At 34.6% G+C, this 20,160-nt stretch overlaps 3 protein-coding genes across 4 annotated transcripts; 2 read left to right on the top strand and 1 right to left on the bottom strand.

Moving 5' to 3' along the window:
- Nucleotides 1-1,275: 1,275 nt before the first annotated feature.
- Nucleotides 1,276-4,591, top strand: LOC111313957 (SUMO-activating enzyme subunit 1B-1-like). The gene is made up of 10 exons (XM_022914865.2): nucleotides 1,276-1,596; nucleotides 1,713-1,764; nucleotides 1,849-2,044; nucleotides 2,231-2,310; nucleotides 2,440-2,556; nucleotides 3,133-3,183; nucleotides 3,373-3,439; nucleotides 3,825-3,928; nucleotides 4,011-4,115; nucleotides 4,212-4,591. The coding sequence occupies exons 1-10, from the start codon at nucleotides 1,514-1,516 to the stop codon at nucleotides 4,353-4,355; spliced, it is 999 nt and encodes a 332-aa protein (XP_022770600.2). The 5' UTR covers nucleotides 1,276-1,513; the 3' UTR covers nucleotides 4,356-4,591.
- Nucleotides 4,592-7,258: 2,667 nt separating this feature from the next.
- Nucleotides 7,259-9,635, bottom strand: LOC111317958 (uncharacterized). Its single transcript, XM_022920506.2, has 2 exons — nucleotides 8,513-9,635; nucleotides 7,259-8,156 (listed from the first exon to the last, which is right to left on the bottom strand). The coding sequence occupies exon 1, from the start codon at nucleotides 9,068-9,070 to the stop codon at nucleotides 8,516-8,518; it is 555 nt and encodes a 184-aa protein (XP_022776241.2). The 5' UTR covers nucleotides 9,071-9,635; the 3' UTR covers nucleotides 7,259-8,156; nucleotides 8,513-8,515.
- Nucleotides 9,636-16,005: 6,370 nt separating this feature from the next.
- On the top strand, nucleotides 16,006-18,278 carry LOC111317967 (heavy metal-associated isoprenylated plant protein 7-like). Of its 2 annotated transcripts, none has more exons than XM_022920519.2 (5): nucleotides 16,006-16,334; nucleotides 16,463-16,712; nucleotides 16,796-17,001; nucleotides 17,150-17,237; nucleotides 17,621-18,278. In XM_022920519.2, exons 1-5 carry the CDS (start codon nucleotides 16,326-16,328, stop codon nucleotides 18,052-18,054), a joined length of 987 nt encoding a protein of 328 aa, XP_022776254.2. In that variant the 5' UTR covers nucleotides 16,006-16,325; the 3' UTR covers nucleotides 18,055-18,278. The 2 variants fall into 2 exon arrangements, with proteins under 2 accessions (XP_022776254.2, XP_089622221.1); XM_089766095.1 differs by having other exon boundaries at nucleotides 16,006-16,090.
- The last annotated feature ends 1,882 nt before the right edge of the window (nucleotides 18,279-20,160 follow it).

Genomic DNA, 20,160 nt, shown 5'->3' on the forward strand with positions numbered 1-20,160 from the left:
TACTGAAAAATAAAAATGAGAAGAAAAAGAAACACTTCGGTTGAGTCAGGTTTGGATAGAATCATTTCGAGTAGAAAAAAATTTGAATTATTTCAAATTTTAATTATTTTCAATTTGAATATATTTTTTGAATTGGATCATTCAATTTTGATAATTAAGTAATTTCGGAATCAAGTTAAATGGATTCAAATTATTGATTTTTCTTAATCAAATCGGATTAAGTAGAGTTTATTTTTAAAAATTTTTTTCAAGTTTATGAGCTCTACTATTGACACTTAGGGGCAACAGTTCCATGATTCTAGTACTAATTGTCACAAAAGTAATAATTTAACTTAACCTTAATCAATATTTATAAAGCACCAAAGGGTCTATTTGAGAACTCCATTGGCATTTGCTGAAGAAGATGGATGGATTATATAAAACAAAGTGACCATGCCAAAAGAATTTGAAGCATCAGAATAATCAACAAGATGCTGGTAAGGTTCACCGTTTAGCAAGAAGCCCCTAGCTACAGTTAATTTGTAGGGCTGAAGCAACTACTGCAGATTGTTGAAGAATCGAAAGGACTGGATTCTTTGGTCGATAGAGTTGCTGATTCCAATATGCTCTAGGCAAGTTAAAAGGAGTTTGCAGTATGAGAATGCGAAAAAAAAATTGTCGATACTAAAATATAAATCTTAGATTGGTTCAATGTCAATTTAAAATGTGTAAATTAATTAAATTAAATTTTAAATTTGATTTCATAATAATTTAAGGATCAAGCAGCGGAGGCATTTGCTAGCAGCAACATTGTGTACAAGCTGCTTGGTTAAGTATAACTTAATCAGTGATCAATCCATTTGATGAAACTTCATGATTAGATAAACAAAACTATTTCTTTTTAAAAAATTTTTTTTAACAATTATGGAGAATTTTCTTATGTGAAAAGGAGATTAGGTCAAATTTTTTTATTTGATAAATCATTAATTAGAATAAATTGAATCAAATATTAAAATAACGGACATTTGAATATTTAATTCAATGGTTAGCATATGATTCATAAAAATAAAACTCGAATCCCTCTTTTCCAAATAACATATATATTTTTAAAAAATTTCAATTGAGATTAAAAAGTTCAAGCATTATTTAATTTTTGTCGTGCATCAAAATCAAATAATTTGAAAATCTAAAAATGAGATTAGCATATATAACATGAGGAAACAAAAGAAACCAACGGGTCTTCAAAGAATAAAGTCCCACTTTGACAAATCAACCATGTTTCGGCCCTTTTGGTCTAATGGCCTAAACCCACAAAAACATCAACCAATACCCAAGCACTGCTCCCACTCGTGCTGATTCAAATGGAGAAAGATGAAAGCTTGACTGACACCTTTTTTTAAAAGTCGCCTCTTTTATTTTTTGACACTGCAAAAACTTGGTTTGCTTTGAAGCTAAATTTAGGGTTTTCAGGGTTTCTATTTCTGTTTTTGATCCTTTTTTTTTTTTGTTGGGATTAAAAAGTTCAAAGCTTGAAATGGACGGGGAGGAGTTGACAGAGCAGGAGACTGCTCTTTATGATCGCCAAATTAGGGTTTGGGGTGCTGATGCTCAAAGAAGGTAATTTTATTTTTTTTTTTTACCTTTTTTTTATTATTCTTTGAATTTCTTTTATTAAATTTTCATTATTCATATGTTTTTCTTTCTTTTCTTTTTTTTTTTTTTTTGCGTTTTAGACTAAGTAAATCTCATATACTAGTCTATGGAATGAAAGGGACTGTTGCTGAGGTACAACTTCGTTTTGCTTGCTCTGTTATTGGAATTTTTGTTATCGTTTTATTAATATATGTTTAAATTTGTGGGTATGTGTAGTTTTGCAAGAACATTGTATTGGCAGGAGTTGGTAGTGTGACATTGGTGGATGACCGGGTAGTTGCTGAGGAAGCTTTGTCTGCGAATTTCTTGATACTGCCTGATGAAAATCCGTACCAGGGGAAAACTCTTGCTGAGGTCTGTTGTGATTCTTTGAAAGAATTCAACCACATGGTTCATGTATCTGTAGAAAAAGGTCAGCCTTTTCCTTTCTTTTTTGGCATCTTCTTTGTGGTTTCATGTAGCATACGGTGAAAAATTAGCAATGCCTGTAAATTTTGTGCATTTTTGTTCCCTTTATGAGTACTAAGTTGAATACTGCTTTCTTCGTAACTAACTGCAAGCTTTTGAGTGAAATCTCTTTCTTTTGGGGGGCTTGTAGGTGATATATCAACATTTGGTGTTGAATTCTTTGAAAAGTTTGATACTGTGGTCATTAGTTGCTGCTCTCTTGCAAAAAAGGTATTAGATTATATCATTCTTGATGGATCTTATAGCCTGTTGATGATATGTTTATCTATATGTTTCAGCATATTTTGATGCCTGCATTCTTTATCCTTCAACTTGTGACTGACTTTTCTTTCATTGCAGAAATTGATCAATCAGAAGTGCCGGAAGTTATCAAAGCGTGTAGCATTTTATACAGTTGACTGTAGAGGTTCTTGTGGTGAAATATTTGTTGATTTACAGGACTATAAATATTCTAAGGTGATAAAATGACACATTGAACTAGTTTTAGTATTCCTTTTACAAGTGTTTTTCTGAAGTTTTATAAGTTATATAATTTTAGTATAAAAACTGTGGCTTTGTCCCTTCTACATCTATGTTATTTTGTTTTGCAAGATGCATTATATTTAATCTTTCCCAAGCATCAAACTTAATGGCAACTCTTGGCAGTACTATATTTTTCCAACTTTGCTAAGAATTTGATGTTGGTGACAAGCCAGCACTCTAGTGCTCATTTTCTACTAGTCATCGCACATGTCAAAGTGCACTCTGCATTTCCTATATACGGCATTCATACATAACTCTTTCTAGCAAATGAAGGACCAGAAATATCTCCAGATTAATGAATTAGCAATGCAATTGTTGGTACTAATCTTGTGAATTTCTACTGAGTTGCTGTTGAACTTGGTCTTGTTATGAACTAATCCTGTGCTTCTTGTATATTTTCTTCATCTTTTTTAGTTTAACTCTTAGTTGGCCATATCATGTGTACTCCAAGCATTTAATGCTTTTAAATACCCTGATCTGTTGACAGATGTGTTTACCTTTTTTTTACAGAAAAAACAGGAGGAAACCATTGAATGCCAACTAGAATACCCAAGCTTTGAGGTCTGAAATGCTTTGTGCTCGTTCTGAACAATGATTAGTATCAGTAACTATACCTACAGACATACTCCTATAATCTACCTTAGCTCATAATGTTCCATGCTGTACCAGATGTCATGAGATTAGCATGTAATAATTTGCCACCGAATAGTATGCATGTTATTGCAGTAAGTACATTCTCTTCTACTGCAGGAAGCCATTTCGGTACCTTGGAGAGCACTTCCCAGAAGAGTGTCAAAGCTTTACTTTGCTATGAGAGGTATGCTAATATACTGTTTTTGCATTTTACAGAAGTAAATAAGGGAGAACTAAATCAAAAGGAACTAGAATTTGAATCTGATAACTATATTTGTTGTAGGAAAAACCTAGGTTTCCCTTTTGTACGCTTATACTGGCCTGATGTGCCATTTTACCTTATTGAGTTTGTTTGTTAAATACGGTGTTCCCTTCTTTTTATTCATGCATGTTTGCAATAAGAAGCAAATTCCACAAATTACTTCTATTCCAAGCCAAGAACAAGGAAAATATGCTTAATTTTTACATCTTCATTTCAAAATTGTGACACCAGGTTTACTTATAATCATTGCTTTTGGACTTGCCTATATTCATACGACGGGTGATATAATTTACCTATGTGCTTTCAGTGATAGAGCTATTCGAAGATGTTGAAGATCGTAATCCAGGAGAAACCTCAATTGCTGATCTTCCTGGTATTTTGAAGCTTAGAAAGGAACTTTGTGAAACAAATGTATGGTACTGAGCATTTGTCATCTGCATTGCCTAGTAGTGTGTTGCGTCTTCATACTTATGTTTATATTAATTTATTGCAGTCACTGAGTGAGTCTCAAGTACCTGATGCACTCCTAGAAAGACTTCTAATAGGTACAAGGGAGTTCCCTCCAGTTTGTGCCATCATTGGAGGCATCCTTGGACAGGTTCAATTTATGGCAATTTTTTCCTTTATCTATTTAAATAATTAATTACTGCTATAAGTATGTTAATTCAATGTGATTGACTGTTGAATGATGTAGGAGGTGATTAAAGCAATATCAGGCAAAGGGGATCCACTCAAGAATTTCTTCTTCTTCGATGCCATGGATGGGAAAGGCTTGATAGAGGACATATCAGAGCCTAACACCGGAAGCCAAGCAGCTTTGATCAACGATGACATGTAAAATCGTAACTTAGGCGTGTTAACTTTTGGCCTCCTTCACTGGCTATTGCTATTAAGGGGAAGTTAGCTTGCTGTTGAAGCTATTATAGGATGGCAAACAATTAAGTGTTGACATTGTTGCCTAAAACTGAAACCCCGGAAAACTTGGAACTTTTAATCTTCCTTAAAAGAATTTGGAGCCAACACTGTTGCTAATGAATCATGATATATAGAATTTAATGTTGGGGGCCCTTTTTATTCGGTGACTACAATTGATAAATGCTGCATGTTGCATTCTCTAACTGTAGTGCTGAGATATTGAAGGTAAGTTGTACTGGTTCGTTTTCCACTGGGTCTATGACAAGGTAGCAAATGCAATTGCCGTGGGGATAATTCCAGGGATCAATGATCATCGAGATCCAAGGCCGCTTCCTAAAAGTCACTGCAGGAGCTGCTGTTATGTGGTGGGGATAAAAATTTTGCTGGAAAAGTGGCACATTCTGTCTAATTACAAGGGAAAGCAAATTACTTTATTCAATGGTGGTAGGCAATGGTGCCGCTGTGTTAAAACATCAGTGCTCGACAGCCCCACAAAAGTAATATTATGATGACAAATTGCTGGAAATGTTTAAAGTATACAACCATGCAGTCGTGGACAATATTCAACGAAGTTGCATTGATGATGACAATGCTGGAGTAGATCCTAAAATTTTTCAGGAGTTGGATCGTTATGTATTGGTTTAGCTCATTTGCCTGGGAATTGATGCTTCAAAATCAATGCTTTAACAATTTTTTACACTAAATGGCAATCATAAAGAAAAGTGGTGAAAATTATATTGAAAAGAGGAAGGCAGTGAAAACTACAGGAAGACAATTCTCCATTGAAACACAAAGAAGCCACGAAAAGAATGACTATCCCAAAAATATGCTGGTCCATGATCATCCAGTGGTGGGTGGTTTTTGCCTCAAATTTTCTTTTCAATCCAAGATATACTCGGAATCCAATAATCAAATTCAAATTTTTTATAAACCAAAGCGTGGGTGGATTTCCCCCGCTATAATCTCATCAAAAGCAAAGTCTCTAATCCATTATTCAAAAGCCCCACAAAGTGCGCAAAGTTATGATAGAAAGCAAAAAAGGAAGAGACCCACAGAATGGAAAGACCTGGTATAGATGAAGAAGAAACTGATGACCAAAAACTGCACCAGCTTATCAAGAATTTGGAACAGGAATGGAACTTAATAAAGAAAAGAACAGGAAAAACCATGTATCGAAGTTCAACAGGCTCAAGTAAAATGATTGAAGCACTTGGACTGCTCGACAACTCTCCCAGAAAACTTATGTCTTCAGTTCAGCGTAGAATTTCTCGTCCCTCGAAGGAAATAGCATGGAAAGTGAGAACCAATGACTTGGCAGTTGAAGAGATAATCAACGAGAGAAGGGCAGCCATTGAGAGTGGTAAGTTGAAGGGAAGACGGCTCTTCGAAGAAGTATATGGTGTAACTGAGGTGGGTTTTGGAAGAGATGAAGTGACATGCGGTGGCTTGGATATTGGTTTGGTTCAAGAGAGTGAAGTAAGGTCAGTTTTCTCTTATGAATCTGACAATTATGAGGATGAAACTTGGGGAAGAAAAGAGCTTTTGCCCCCTTCATATTCCCATAGTTCTTTCTCGACCTCTTCTTCTTCTCCATGTGCTGAGAATGTAGGGAGAGGAGGAATCAAGGTGGCAACCATGGCAGAGAAGAGAACTGCCAGTGAGGTAGGTTGCGGAAGGGGAAGATGGATAGTTATCAAGGTTTGGCTTGCTATTAGTTTAGTTATATGCATAGCTGGTATCATCTCAACGAGGAGCTTTGGTATATACAAGGATGAAGAGGTGATTCTAACCCCAACATGAAACCTCTCTCATTCATATGTTATAGTAATTATAATATTGGTATATTGGGTGAAGAAGATTGATGCATTTGATCCTTTTATCTATTCTTCAATGATACATCTATATTTGTCAACTTAAAATAAAATTTTAATTCCTTGCCCAGAGTATTACATCTATATCTGATTTAACTTCAATTACCATGATTTTTCTCTTTTGTTTTTTTCCTTCTTAATTTTCTTGATTGTTATGAACATCGATGTTCTTTCTTAGGACTATGGTGTTATAGTTACATGTTCATCTATATGAGCAGGATTTGCTTTGCGTTCATGAAACTGATAGTATATTTTACATGTAATAATTAATCATGTGGCTATGATGGTAAGAAAACGTGGAATTGTAACCAAGACTCTGAATGTCAATGTCTCTCTTATATATATGATTGATGGTTTTCAGAAGACTCAAGCATTGAAAAAAATAGCTTTTATATCCTTTCCCAAAGGAGATATACGTAAAAAAAAAAAAAAATCATGCAAAATAAAGAGGGAGGTAAGGGTGAGCACAATTTGATCAATTAGAAAATTAGGGAATTGATTTGGAAGCAGAAGTTGAGTTTTGTGGCTGAATGAAAGGCTAAAAATACTAACTATTTATTAGTAATGTCAGAGTTAGAGCAAGAAGTGTCATCCTGGGGCTTGTTGATAATGGTGTGGAGATCTCAGAGCATAGAACTGTTTAAGGCATTGGTTTTCGATTTCTCCAAGGAACATTTTACTGCTGATTGGTGGCATAAGTAGGTGGTAACTAACTTGAAATTCAGACTGTTATCTGTGCATGAAGATGGTTGTTTGGAGATTCTCTTTTCTATGGAAGAACTCAAAGTTGCTATTTGCATGGTGAAGGTCCAAATGTGCCTGACCTTTTTAACTTTAATTTTTTTAGAAGAACTAGGGGAGTTTTGACGGTTTATCTCCTATATTGCTTAATGGACACTTGAGTTCTTGGATCTGAGTTTTAATAAACAAGAATTTTCAACAAATATTTAGATATCATTTGAAACAGGAAAAGGGAATACCTAAGATATATAATATCTCGTAAATCTCCATTATTTGATAAATCTCCTGAGAAGAAAACATCAACCTTATCCCTCAGTTCAATCCATTACATCATGGGTTTCTTCAATCCTTTTTCTTCATGAGAATTTTGACAAAAACACAGCAGATAGAAAGAGAAAGAAAAGGCTTGAAGGAAAGAGTTGATGATGTGGCTTAGAGTACCTTAGGTAAATAAGTTTAAAATTACTCCTATTAAAGAATAAATAACTTAAAATATCCTAACGTCGGAAAAAACTCCCTAGGATGGCATCATCGATGTGATGACTTGATCAGCATTCAAGAGATTCAGTTTCAAAATGACATCATCAACATGATGAGGAAATGAGAATCCATTTCCATCGACCATCCAAACAAAGCACAAGTTGCAGTTATGGAGTTGAGCTCCTGCCAGAATTCAATTAAGGTAACCATGTCCATGGCAGCACCAAAGCTTGTTAAAGTAACAAGAAATGAACCGTATGTACTTTCTCTTGAACTGCTCTGCGAGTTTCAATGCAGCATTGCTGCAGAGTCCTGAATTCTTGCATTGGACAACAGTCAACCGGTTAAGGTTCATTCCAAATGATTTGGAGCAAAATTTACAGCTACAGGTTTCAGGTGGAAATTGAAGTCTGTACGTCTGATAGTCATTGGTGCGTCTGTTGTTCTCCTGGTCAAGGAGCTTCATATGATTCAAGTCATAGTCTCCTGGGGAACAAGTATTCCGAACTTGTAATTTGTCAACCATCATCGATGTCTAATTGTCTGTCGAACAAGTAGCCAGTTTGGGGGCCTCGGACTCTCCTGTTCACGCATTTGCCAAAGGCAAAGGATACCGTCTAAGGTGAGCAAACCTGACAGAAATGAACCGTTTTCCTGAAATGGGCTCTAGTGGATTGATAATAACTTGTCCAGAATCTACTCAAAATGCACCGAAGGAAAGAATAAAAGTAACCAAGATTTCGCATCGAAATCAAAATTAAGGCATTGCCAACTGTAATGATGAAATATGATTAGCCTATGTAAGCTACAATGTGCTCTCCTAAGCCACTAGCTTTTAGCACTTTAGCCCTGTAAACTATACAACTAATTTGACTGACAGGTGACAACAGAGCCAAACTTCGTATCTCCCAAAAATTTCATGTGACAACAGTAATGAAAGCAAAAACAGAATCAACTTTCTCGAGAAAATGGTAAAAGAAATTACTACCTCCTAGATACTCTGACCCCACAGGTTCCACAATCGAGAGTTGAAGAACCCCACCACGTCTGGTAAAACCTTCCTGGCCAAACCCTTGTGGCTAACACCAGTTGCTACAGCCACCACCTCCATTTCCAGGTTTCCTGTCACTTCGTCACCCACACTATCTTCTTCTTCTTGTTCACAGCCACCCCTATTTTCAGCCTCCACCAAGCGCTCACTTTCAACCATCGATATTTCACCATCTTGGGACTGCTCTCTTTGCAATGGATTAACAGATACTCCATTGGATTCGTCAATGCTCAGTATTACCTTATCTTTCTTCCTGCTGGCGTCTTTAAAGTGTTTCTTGGAAGCCTCATTTTGCATCAAATGGTCCTCAAAGGCCTCAATAACTTGATGAATGAGGTCCCTGTTGGGTGAAGAATCCCATCTGTGCAAAAACCTGGTGTAACAATCGAAGCACCCACATTGAAAAAGAGGGACTTTGCCTTTCTTGCACTTGTTCTTAGGTTGAAGGGTGAGGGTAGATGGATTAGAGGTGGAAATGATGGACCTTATTATCATGTAAGCCAAGACTTCTCGGTCTTGGGGTGGGAGAGCTGAGGCTAGAGCTAGAATTGATACAGGGACAAGCTTAAACACAGAGTTAGGATCTCAGTATGAAGCTGGTGAGGAAGGTGGAAGTGAAGATACAGAAGGGTAAACTCTGCCTTTCTTCTTGACCTTCATTTTGGGCTTTTCTCTTTCTTTCTCTTCAAACTTCCAAGCTTTTTCCTTGAAATTTATTCTCGGGCGTGTTTTGTTGGTTCTTTGTCTCAACTTTCAAGAGAAGCATCTCATCGTTGAAGAAGAAGGTAAGGATGGGATAGTGTTGGATTGGAGAGAGAGTGTGTGTTTCTTGGATAGCTCAAGTCAGGGCTTTTTTGACATTAAAACTACACTAGGAAACGCCATTTCTTTTGGATTCATACCAGGCTTATGCAAGCTATTTCAGGTCCCTGTCTATAGGCTGCAGCTTGCTTTTCAGAAGTGACCATATATATATATATTTTGGTGGAAAGGATTAATTAAAAAAAAAAAGGAAACTACATTCAATTTTATGAAAAGAAGCCATGTTTTTTTTAGTATTGTTCTAGGGTTTTGGGCATGGGTTACATTCCAGCTTTAAAACTTCTTAATGAATAATTTAAGTAAATAAAAAGATCCCTTTCTATCTCCTTCAATAATGCAGATTATCACTTTACCAGTTGTCCGCCAATTTCTTTTTTTTTCCCCTCAAATTAAAGAGAAAGAAAGAAGCAGTGCTGATTGAAACACGCCACAACCAATTTTTATTAAAAAAAAGTCAAAAAATAGAAAAAGAAATTGTAAAGATTAAAATTTATACCATCATCCTTCATGAACGGTTTATCATTCAGGGCTTTGTTATTTTGCAATTGCAAATGAACCCCTTAACCCTTATCTTAGTTGTCTATTAGCCAAGTGGAAAGCGTGCCTATTTTAAACAGCTTGTCGAGATATCTTATTGTCAAACGTTTTTGTTAATGCTGCCCCCATTGAATTGAAGATTATAACCATTGGGGTCTCCGCCTGGGACCCTGACGATTGAGCTGCTTCATGCCCTGGCCTGTAGGCCACGCTCTATAATATTCGACAAACAAAACTTTGGTCTTGTGCAAATGAGCTAAAACCCAGCCCACAGCTATAGCAAACTATATTTGCTGGGCTATGTCCCTCTGTCATGCACTTGAAAGTCTTCTATTAACACTTACCCTTCGAAGAAAACATAATCCTATGGTACGATGCCATACACATTACACTCTTCTTCATAAGTCACAAGACTTCCTCCTCTCCATTGACGGCCATTGTACAAATGCAAAGAAGCGTCACATCCGTTTTAGCCTTTCTTGTGATTTTGAGCATTGGAGGCAAGAAAATGGTGGTACTGACTGATGCATGTGTGGAGTGTCGAGGGGCCTTAGAAAAAAGCTTGCCATGACGCTCCAGATTGGGGTTGGACTGGTGGCTGCTGCTTTACCTGTATGATTCTACCCCATGTTAAAAGTGGGACCAAAGGGGGCCAGCTCCACAATAATATCATCAAATGCAAGTCCAATCAAATAATTTTACCATGCTATGTTAGGCTTTTCACTGACAATGAATGAGTAACACTTTAGCCTCTTTGGATCATATGATTAGTACGGCCATGTCTATCTCTTCTTCTGTCTGAAATGCCAATTCCTGTTGACTCTTGTCTGAGTCTCCGTTTGTTCTTAGATGAAAGCAAGAACTCGCCAAAGGGTAAATCATTGATATTCGACACCTGTATGTACTGCGACAACACCTGATGCCACTTTCGGTGTATTTCAGATAATATCATCATAGACACCTGGTCTTGTCATTTTTTTTTTTTTAACTCTTTTGTTTCCCCCTATTCCTTCGTTTTTCTTTTTATCTTTGTTGGTTGAAGAGTACATTATTTTGCACTTTCATTTATAAATTTGGAAGTCACCCTTATCCTATATCAACCTGTTCAAGCATTTTCAAAAGGTGTAATTTCAATTTTGCATCCGATCATCTTCAATACATACACAGCGAACTCGATCTTTTTTGACAATGATTCAGATTCAAGGAGACAAATCGTATGACATCACTCCATTATTGTGACTCAAGACAATTACATTGGTTGAATTATACAACATGAAACGAATCTTATCTTTTTCTTCGTCGGTTGATTGATAAGAAAACACAATTGAATGTTCAGTTCTTAGATTAATGGTATTGTTTGATTTTGATTAGTGCTGTTTGCCATTAAGGTTCCAACCCCACTTTCCTTTTTGATGCTCTTTTTTAATGGGGCACGTGAGCCCAGGAGAATAGACATAAAGAGAAAGATGAATGGCTTCTGGCCTTCCAGTTGGCCACTTAGCCCAAAATAGAGGCCCAATGACGCTACTACAAGTTCTTTTGCCCTCTAGACTGCTCATCTCAATCCGCTTTATGATTTTGAACCAAAGATTAAAGTTAGCTCAAATGATTTTCTTTTGGTGGCTCATATGATCCCAACTCACTGTAACAAATAAAATTGGGGGTCAACACCATTTGCCTCACTCCATGTGTACAAATTTAATTCAAGAATTTGATGATTTTTTTTTTTTTTTGGTTTTGATGAAAAAGTGAGTCGGTCTGGTTGTTTTTTGGCTTGAATTAGACACTCACATGGAAAACAGGAAATGTCAATCCCGTAAACGGGCTCATGAAATGTGAGTCGGTGTGGAAGCTGTAGGCCCTGTTGAGAGAGATCAATCATACCTTTCCAGGGGTAATTTTACTAATTTACCAATGCATGCATGTTGGTTCTTTTCCTTAGAATCTTGGTAAGAAAGTGGCTTACAAGACAAAAGCATTTGTGGGGTAGTTGGTATTGCTTTCTGTTGCCACAGTGTTGTTTCAATTTGTTTCTCCCATTGTCATTATTGATAGTAAATCAAACTAAATTCCATTGATAGATCATACTTGTTTTAGGTTCATGTTTAATATGGTATCAAAACTCAAATTTATTTTGTTTTTTCTGCTTGTTATCTCTCTATATTACTTGAAGGGATTTGTTAAGTAGCATTATCTACATTTGTTAAATGTTAGATTTTATATGATTTTATATTTTAGACTCGAGCTGCTGTCAAATACTGTTAAGTAGGATACTTAACAATAGACATCGCAACTATAATTCCAAATACATATAGTAGTTAGTTGAATCAGGAAATTTGTGCTAAATAAAAAATATGATGGTTTTTAACCTGTTTAACTGAATCCAGAAAAGAAAGCTATGGTTCTTGACTGCTCTAAAAGACTAAGGGCCACAGCAGATTTTGATTTGATGGCGGAGGACAGGGATCTCTACTTAGGTAATTTCCGAGATATCCTGCTGAAAAAGCCAATGACTTATGGCGATTTGTGGCACAGGGTCATACCCCAGAATGGAAAAACCACTCTATATCATTGCTGAAAAGGTTCAATAATCACACATGCATTATTAATTGGTTTTCCAGGGGATACCATTTCTTCGGATACTGAGCTTTCCAGACAGTCAATGCAATGGAGAAATTAGGTTCTGCAGCCAAAGAGTAAAATGGAACATCCACGGTACATATAATTACTTCCTGTTTCGCATAAATCTTGCAAAAATATCCTAGACAGAGACAAGTCATTTTCTATTATAACTCGCTCGTACTATAAGAGATATGGTGGTGGGGAATGGTAACTTAATTATTTCCCATAAAGGAATTCAGGGTTTTTACTATTTCCTGGAGGATAGTCTTGTACAATGAAACATAAACTTGATTCGACACTGCTTTATGTCACAAATTAACCTGTAAAGTGTAAGATGAAAAATAAATTTGATTCGACATTAACTTTGTCATATGCCAGGACGATGTTCCTCTCTTTTTACGTGATGAACAAAAAAATTACCCCCAACAAACTCTATCCTGCCTGTACCTTAAGCAAAGGAAAAATTTTGTCTTCCCAATGAGTTTCTTTTTTTTAGCAGGAGTTACTTACATTGGCTTGATTTCAGGCTAAAGCAAGCCATAATGTGAGTCCATGTCTTTTCTTTTCTTACTGAATAAGAACATTTAGCATTGGTTTCTCGCTTGCTTACGGTGAGGCTGTTATAAGCTGCACTGATAAATTTATAGAAGCAGCGTGATCCAGCTGCAATGATCTAGCTACTCATATTGAAGATAGGATCAAGTATTGAGATTTGTATATTAGACCTGTTACATACCATTTTTTAAGGATGGTTGCATAAACCGACGAAATTAAATATTTGGTTTATAGGTGAAGAAGCTTTGCTTATCCAGCTGCCAAGCTAATATGATGCAAACATTAAAGATCAGCTTCAATTAATTTAGCTTTCTAATTCAAGCATCCTGGTGTGGTCTGAGTTGATTCCTAAGACATATTATTATTATTATTGTTCTTTCAATTTTTAATATTACCCCATACTAACTGGCTTCGTTTCTTCATTAAATTCAAGTTAATATCTGTTCACTAACACATTGCATCATCAAACTCCAAAAATCTCTCATTTATAATTAAAATGAGGCCAGTTTTGATGAAGTGATCACAGTCACTTAACCTAACCATTAACTAACAATGTCGAACTGACTAAATTAGTTTATATTTATTGATAATTGATTCTTGAGTTTGATAGTTTAAGATTTTGGTTTAGTTATCAGGATATAGTTAAATTTCGTGCTTATCATCAAGATAATGACATCTTTTTCTTTGGCCAGAAAGATAAAGACATCTAACAAAAGAAGTTTAAACCACTTTCTAGATTATCTGATTAAAAATTATTTGTTGATCATAAATGTATGAATCTGGCCAAAAACAATGTACGAAAAAAAGATTGGAATGATAAAATTTTGTCTCTAAATCACTGTTTGCTTAAAAATCAACAGACTTTTTTACCCTTTGTTGGCGACAGTAAGTAGAGGTGTTTATTTGATTAATTTAATTAATTTTGAATCGAATTATTTAAAATTAAATTAATTAAATTATTTTATTTTATTTTTTATTAATTGAATTGAATTTATTAATTTTAAAAATTAATCGATTGAATTTAATTCGATCAGTTTGGTTAATTTTTTTTGTTAATCAAATAATAAAATATTTAAGTTAAATTATGTTTTAAAATTTTAATTTCTTATATTTTAAATAAATTAAGTAAAATTATCTAATAAAATATTCAAAAATTAAAATATTATGTTAAAAACTCTAACAACTTATGAAATAAAATGATCCATTTTATATATTTTTTATTTTATATTTGAATTTTTTTATATTTCTATTAAAATTATAGTTAATTCAGTTGATTCAATTTTTGAACCGAATTAACCAAAAATCAAATTCTTGTAAAATTATTTTCGTTAATGGACTAAAATTAATTCATTGACCAACCGATTAATTAAATTAAATTAATTCAATCAGTTAATTCAATTAAAATCAAATTACAAGCACCCCAACAATAGATTCTTTTAGTTTGAATAATGAAAATAAATATTTCCTTCAATGATAGAACAAGTCGTAACATTAAATATATACAATCATTTTTAAAAAACGAGATTTAATAAATTTGATAATTAAATCTAATATTTATAATTTTTTTATATAAAATTAACATCCTATACTAATCTTATCATTAACTCAATTTAATATTTCATCGATTCAAATCAAAGTCATGTCTCATTGTCATCCAAACATGCACAAACCCTTCTTATCTTATGAATCAGAGCCACAAATGTCAAAAATCCATATAATTCCGCTTGATCCCTAACTTCTAATGGATTAATTTGTTTGAAGAGGTTTGGTTGGGTGGTTAATTTATGCTCAAAATGCTTGAAAGCATGGTAATTATAATTTAAAGTATTTCTGGTTCAAGAGATTATATTACAGTTGAAGGGAACGTAGAAAAAAATTTTACGTGTAATTCACTCCCTGCCTTCACCAACTTTCTCATATTTGTCGAAACATATCACTTATAATAATTATTGTATAATTAATTATAATTTAAAATTACGTGAGATTCATCAAAATTTTATATAAAATCAGTTTATAAATTATGGGTTTAACAACACCCTAAGATAATTTTGTAATAAAGCCCACAACATTTATATTGTTCCTAACTTAGGGCAGTTACAGGCTACAGCTGAGACAGAAAGGCGGCAAATTTATGGCACTTTTTTCCAAATCACACGCCATGGTTGAATTAATATCCTACTGTGTATTGGTGGGGCCCGTCATAATGATCTGGCACATTGCATGGATGCCACGTACTTCAAAAACCACTGAATCAAACGGTTGTTGTGTCGTCATGTTGTGTCATTTTGTAGAGTTGGCGTGTTTCTCTTCTCCCTCCTATAATAATTCTTTATTATTTTTTTAATTATCTCAATTTAAATTATTTTTTAATAAAATTAAAATATTAATAATTATCATGGTTTAAAAATAAAAATATCAATATTTAAGCTCTAATAAATATCATGATTTTAAGATATAAATATGTTTTATTTTTTAAAAATAATTGATAATTTCGTATTAATTTTTAATAATATATTAAGAAGGAATCTATTATCGGCGGTGACCGGGGAAGTAGAGTTGTACTGAGTAGAGAAGAGACTACGAGAGCGGAGGAAGTTAGAGATTATAATTGTTAGGAGGAGCTATTTAGATTTGATTTAAATTTTTTATAATATATAATATTATAGATTTGATTTAAATTTTTAAATTTTTAAATTTATATTTAAATTTATATTTAAATTTAATTTAAATTAAATAAAAAATTAATATGAATTAAATGGAAAACTATAATTTTAAAATAATTTTAATTTTTAAAATTTTGTTCTTATTTTGAGAAAAACAAGTAGAAAATTGGATTTCCCAAAGTGCCACTGCCACAGCCAATAAAAAGTCCAAAAAAGCACGCAACCTCCGGTGCAGCCTCCATTTGACTCAACCTCATCCCTCCTCCACTCCACCGGCCCGCTTATAAAATGCCACATCATGTCGTCATGACTAATGGTGAGTAGCATACTATCATAACTTCTGATGATGATAAATTCCCCTCCACCCTTTCTCCGTTAGCTTCAGATCGGATGTTACCGGGAAGTCTAGCACATAGTTTAATAAGATAAAAAAAAAACCACACAAAAAGTGAAGTGTCTCCAGAGAGAAAACACTAGAGATATTCAAAGAAGAAGTTCCAGGAGTTTTATCATTATCATCGAAGTCTTTCTACTTTGAACCCAGTTTCATAATGGGGGAGGTTATGATCTTAAAGCATTCTTCCCTACTTGCCTGCACCACTCTCTTTCCATTTCTCTTTTTTTTTTTAATAATATGTTTATTCGGAGGGTCTGATTTTGGGGTTTTTTTTTTTTTTTTTTTTGATAGGAAGAGAAGAAACCAGTAGAGGAGAAGAAAATGGAAGAGAAAAAGGCTGAAGATGGAAAGAAAGAGGATGCGAAACAGGATGAAAAGCCAGCAGAGGAAAAGAAAGAAGAAAAGAAAGCTGAGGAACCAAAAGATGTGAAAGAATCCAAAGGTGAATCCCCTGCTCCTCCTCAAGAGATTGTCTTGAAGGTCTACATGCATTGCGAAGGCTGCGCACGCAAAGTCCGTAGGTGTCTCAGGGACTTTGAAGGTATTAAAAAACCCCAACTTCTTCATGTGTTTTTTTTTTTTTTTTATTTGATGAAATGAATGCATTTGTATTCGGTTTTCTAGGGGTGGAAGATGTAATGACCGATTGCAAGAGTAGTAAGGTGGTGGTGAAGGGAGAGAAAGCGGATCCTTTAAAAGTTCTTGAGAGAGTTCAAAGGAAGAGCCATAGGCAAGTTGAGCTTCTTTCACCTATCCCTAAACCACCTGCACCAGAGGAGAAGAAAGCAGAGGAGAAAGAGAAGCCTAAGCCTGAAGACAAGAAAGAAGAGGTCTTTCCCTCCTTCCCCAACTCTCTCTTTCTGTTGCTTTGTCTAAAAAAAATGTCAATAGTTTTTCAGCTTTTCTCAATTCCTAGAAGATTCATTTTTCAGCATTTCTGGGTCTTATAAGGTTTGGTTTTTCCCCCTGAATTTGCAGCCTCAGGTGATCATTGTGGTGCTCAAGGTTCACATGCATTGTGAAGCCTGTTCACAGAAAATAAAAAAACGTATTCAGAGAATGAAAGGTTTGTTTTTTTTTTTTTTTGGTTAGTATTAAGGAAATCAAAAAATGATCTTGGTATCGTTTTTTTAGCCGTGATTTGTGACCCCAATTATAAAAAAAATCACAAGGAATTGTCTTTTGACCTTTTGAATCTCTTTAAGAACCAAAAAAAAAAATATATAGTTTATGCTCTGATTGACGTTTCAAAATCAACCAACCATGTCTTTTCTTTATTGATTTATTAATAGAATTCATTAAGATTCTGGGCAATTTGGTCCAATTGAAGTAAAAAATGCTTTTTAATTCTACAATATCTGCATCAAATCTCAGCTACCCCATACCAAAAAGGACCATTTCAAGACTGTCTTTAAAACCCCTTTATCCTGGAAAAAAAATAACTTGCAGGGGTAGAATCAGCAGAACCAGATCTAAAGAGTTCAAAGGTGACAGTGAAGGGAGTGTTTGATCCGCCAAAACTGGTAGAGTATGTGTACAAGAGAACCGGGAAGCACGCGTTGATAGTGAAGCAAGAGCCAGAGAAGAAGAAAGAAGAAGAAAAAGCCAAAGATGTCAACAAAGAAGAGAAAAAAGGTGAAGAAAGTGGTAACAGAGAAAAGAAACAAGCCGGTGGAGAAGACAACAAAGACAGGAAAGGAGGTGACAGCACGGAAGCCAACACAGCAGCAGCCCCGGAAGGTGCGACAGAAGAGACCATAGTGGCTGTGGAAGTCAAGAAAAATGAATACAATTACTTCCCACCGAGGTATGCTCCAGAGTTTTATGCATACCCTCCTCAGATCTTCAGTGATGAGAACCCTAATGCTTGCTCTGTTATGTAAAATACTCCAGGGTTCAGGGACATTGTAGGAATTGGGATAAAAAAATTGGGTCCTTGTCCTGCTCTTCATGTGCCCTTCTTTGTACTGTGTGGGCTATGGCTATAAAAAAAGTATAATCTACAGACAAGCTGTAGAATTTTGTAAGGCTTTGTACTTTTTTCTTCTCTTGATGTTCTTATAAATAAATAAATAATGATAAATCATAACATATAAATTTCAAAATATTTGTACATTTTCCTTTTTACTTAATCTGCATGCAGTTGCAACTTTCTTTCTTTCTTTCTACATTTCATTTGAAACTTGAACTCGAAATTTGCAAATTCCATATAAAATTTTTCTTTGCAATTATATTCGTTTAAGTCTAATTTAATTACAGTCAATACCTTTTCATGACCTGTCTTGGAAACGCCACAATTTCCTAAAAATTTCCAAATTTGTTGTTCCCTGGTGAAGCCTTCATAGTTATCAGGAACAAAATTTTCCGAGAATCAGTGGCTCCTTGGGAAACTTTCTGTTTCCCGTCAGCCCTAGTGGTTCTGTTATTTCTAGATGGGAAATCGAGGAACCAGAAAACACAAAACGAAGTAAATATATTTTTGGAATTGGAAAGGAATTGAAATTCTGGAAATCTCCCAAAATGTGTGCAGCGTTTGGGGCCTTGCTATGATAGAACAATAAAGTTTTGCAATGCCTCAGTGCAAAACTTTATATAATCAAAATTTCCTGACATTCATATTATTATTCTTTACCTTTTCTGATTAAGAAATGCATATTATAATGAAACTAATTAGCTACGATTCATACTTTCAAATATATTGAACAACTTTTCATCTGGCAAGAGAAGAAATTAACATTGATTTGTTCAACAGTCTAAACGATAAAGTTTCAACCACAAAATTAATCAACAGTTTGGGAGATTTCACGTGTAACAAAGAGTAATAATTGTTGGTAACTATAATGAACAGCATCAATTATTATACGTGGAAAATTTCTGAAACTACAATAATTCAACTCAACTGATCTATTTCCTGTTTCTTCTAAGCAATTATGAATCTGTGGTGCCGAGACAGACACCAATGGGAAATGGGTATCCGATTTAAGTTAGTTTTCTGGAATGTAATCATGATTTCTTGTAGTAGACAAAGTGTCCTAATAATTCAAGGAAAGAGCAATCTTTAATACCTAACAAATTTGATGGTTAAAGTGATTTTCTTTAAGTTTATGAGTGGGGTCGTCGAACTCAATGCTATTCTAATATTAGAGAAGGATTCTTAACCACCCTGATCCTGCTGGCTACGATATTATTAGCACATGCAGTGCCTTCAGGGTTTATTGAATGTCGAAAGCAGAATGTCGAGAGTTGTGCCAACAGTGTTTATGCAAAGCTTAATCATGGCTTTTCCAATAAAGATTGTAAGGCAGGCAGAGGCCATGCCAGGCATGAGTTTCTTTAACCTTTTCAAAAGGTTTCATGACTGCTTCTGCATGAGATTCGACAATCACATGGCTAATTCCATCGTTCCAGCTACATTTTTCTTTTTTCTTTTTTTTTTTGGGCCGTAAATTCTCAAAGGAATTGTAAGTTTTTTTCGGCCATTTTGACTTGCTTATCTTAAAGATATAAAAAAATTGTAAAGTTCAGAATTTTGGGCTGGCTTTTGTTAAAGCACAAAGCTAACTTCTCTTTTTGGCATTTAGGAGATTCAAAAACTCAACAACGATTGAATTGAAGATTAATTAAGATGATTCATGTAATCACAAGCCATTTAACAGGTTTAGATTCAAATTTTAATATTACAGTCTCTTTTTTTTATTTTTCGATTATAATCTCATATGTAAAAAAAATCTGACAAGGATTAAATTAATTAATCAGAAATTTTTTTATTAGTCATTGATTTGATTCTTGTGAATTTGATCTTTGATTGGAAGGCAATAGGAACATTGTGAATTATTTCCAAAGAGTATATCACTGAAGCCCTGCAAGGAATCTGCAGTGAAAGAAACGAGCAGACAGAGAGGGCAATTGTGAAGGAATGGGAACTGCAAACGTCCTTGTCCCCGCTGTTTCTTTGCGTTTGCTCTCACAATGACGAAACCACGATTAAA

Source organism: Durio zibethinus, chromosome 9, assembly GCF_047325235.1.
Source record: "Durio zibethinus cultivar Kanyao isolate XHJ-2024 chromosome 9, ASM4732523v1, whole genome shotgun sequence".
Taxonomy (NCBI): Eukaryota; Viridiplantae; Streptophyta; class Magnoliopsida; order Malvales; family Malvaceae; genus Durio; species Durio zibethinus.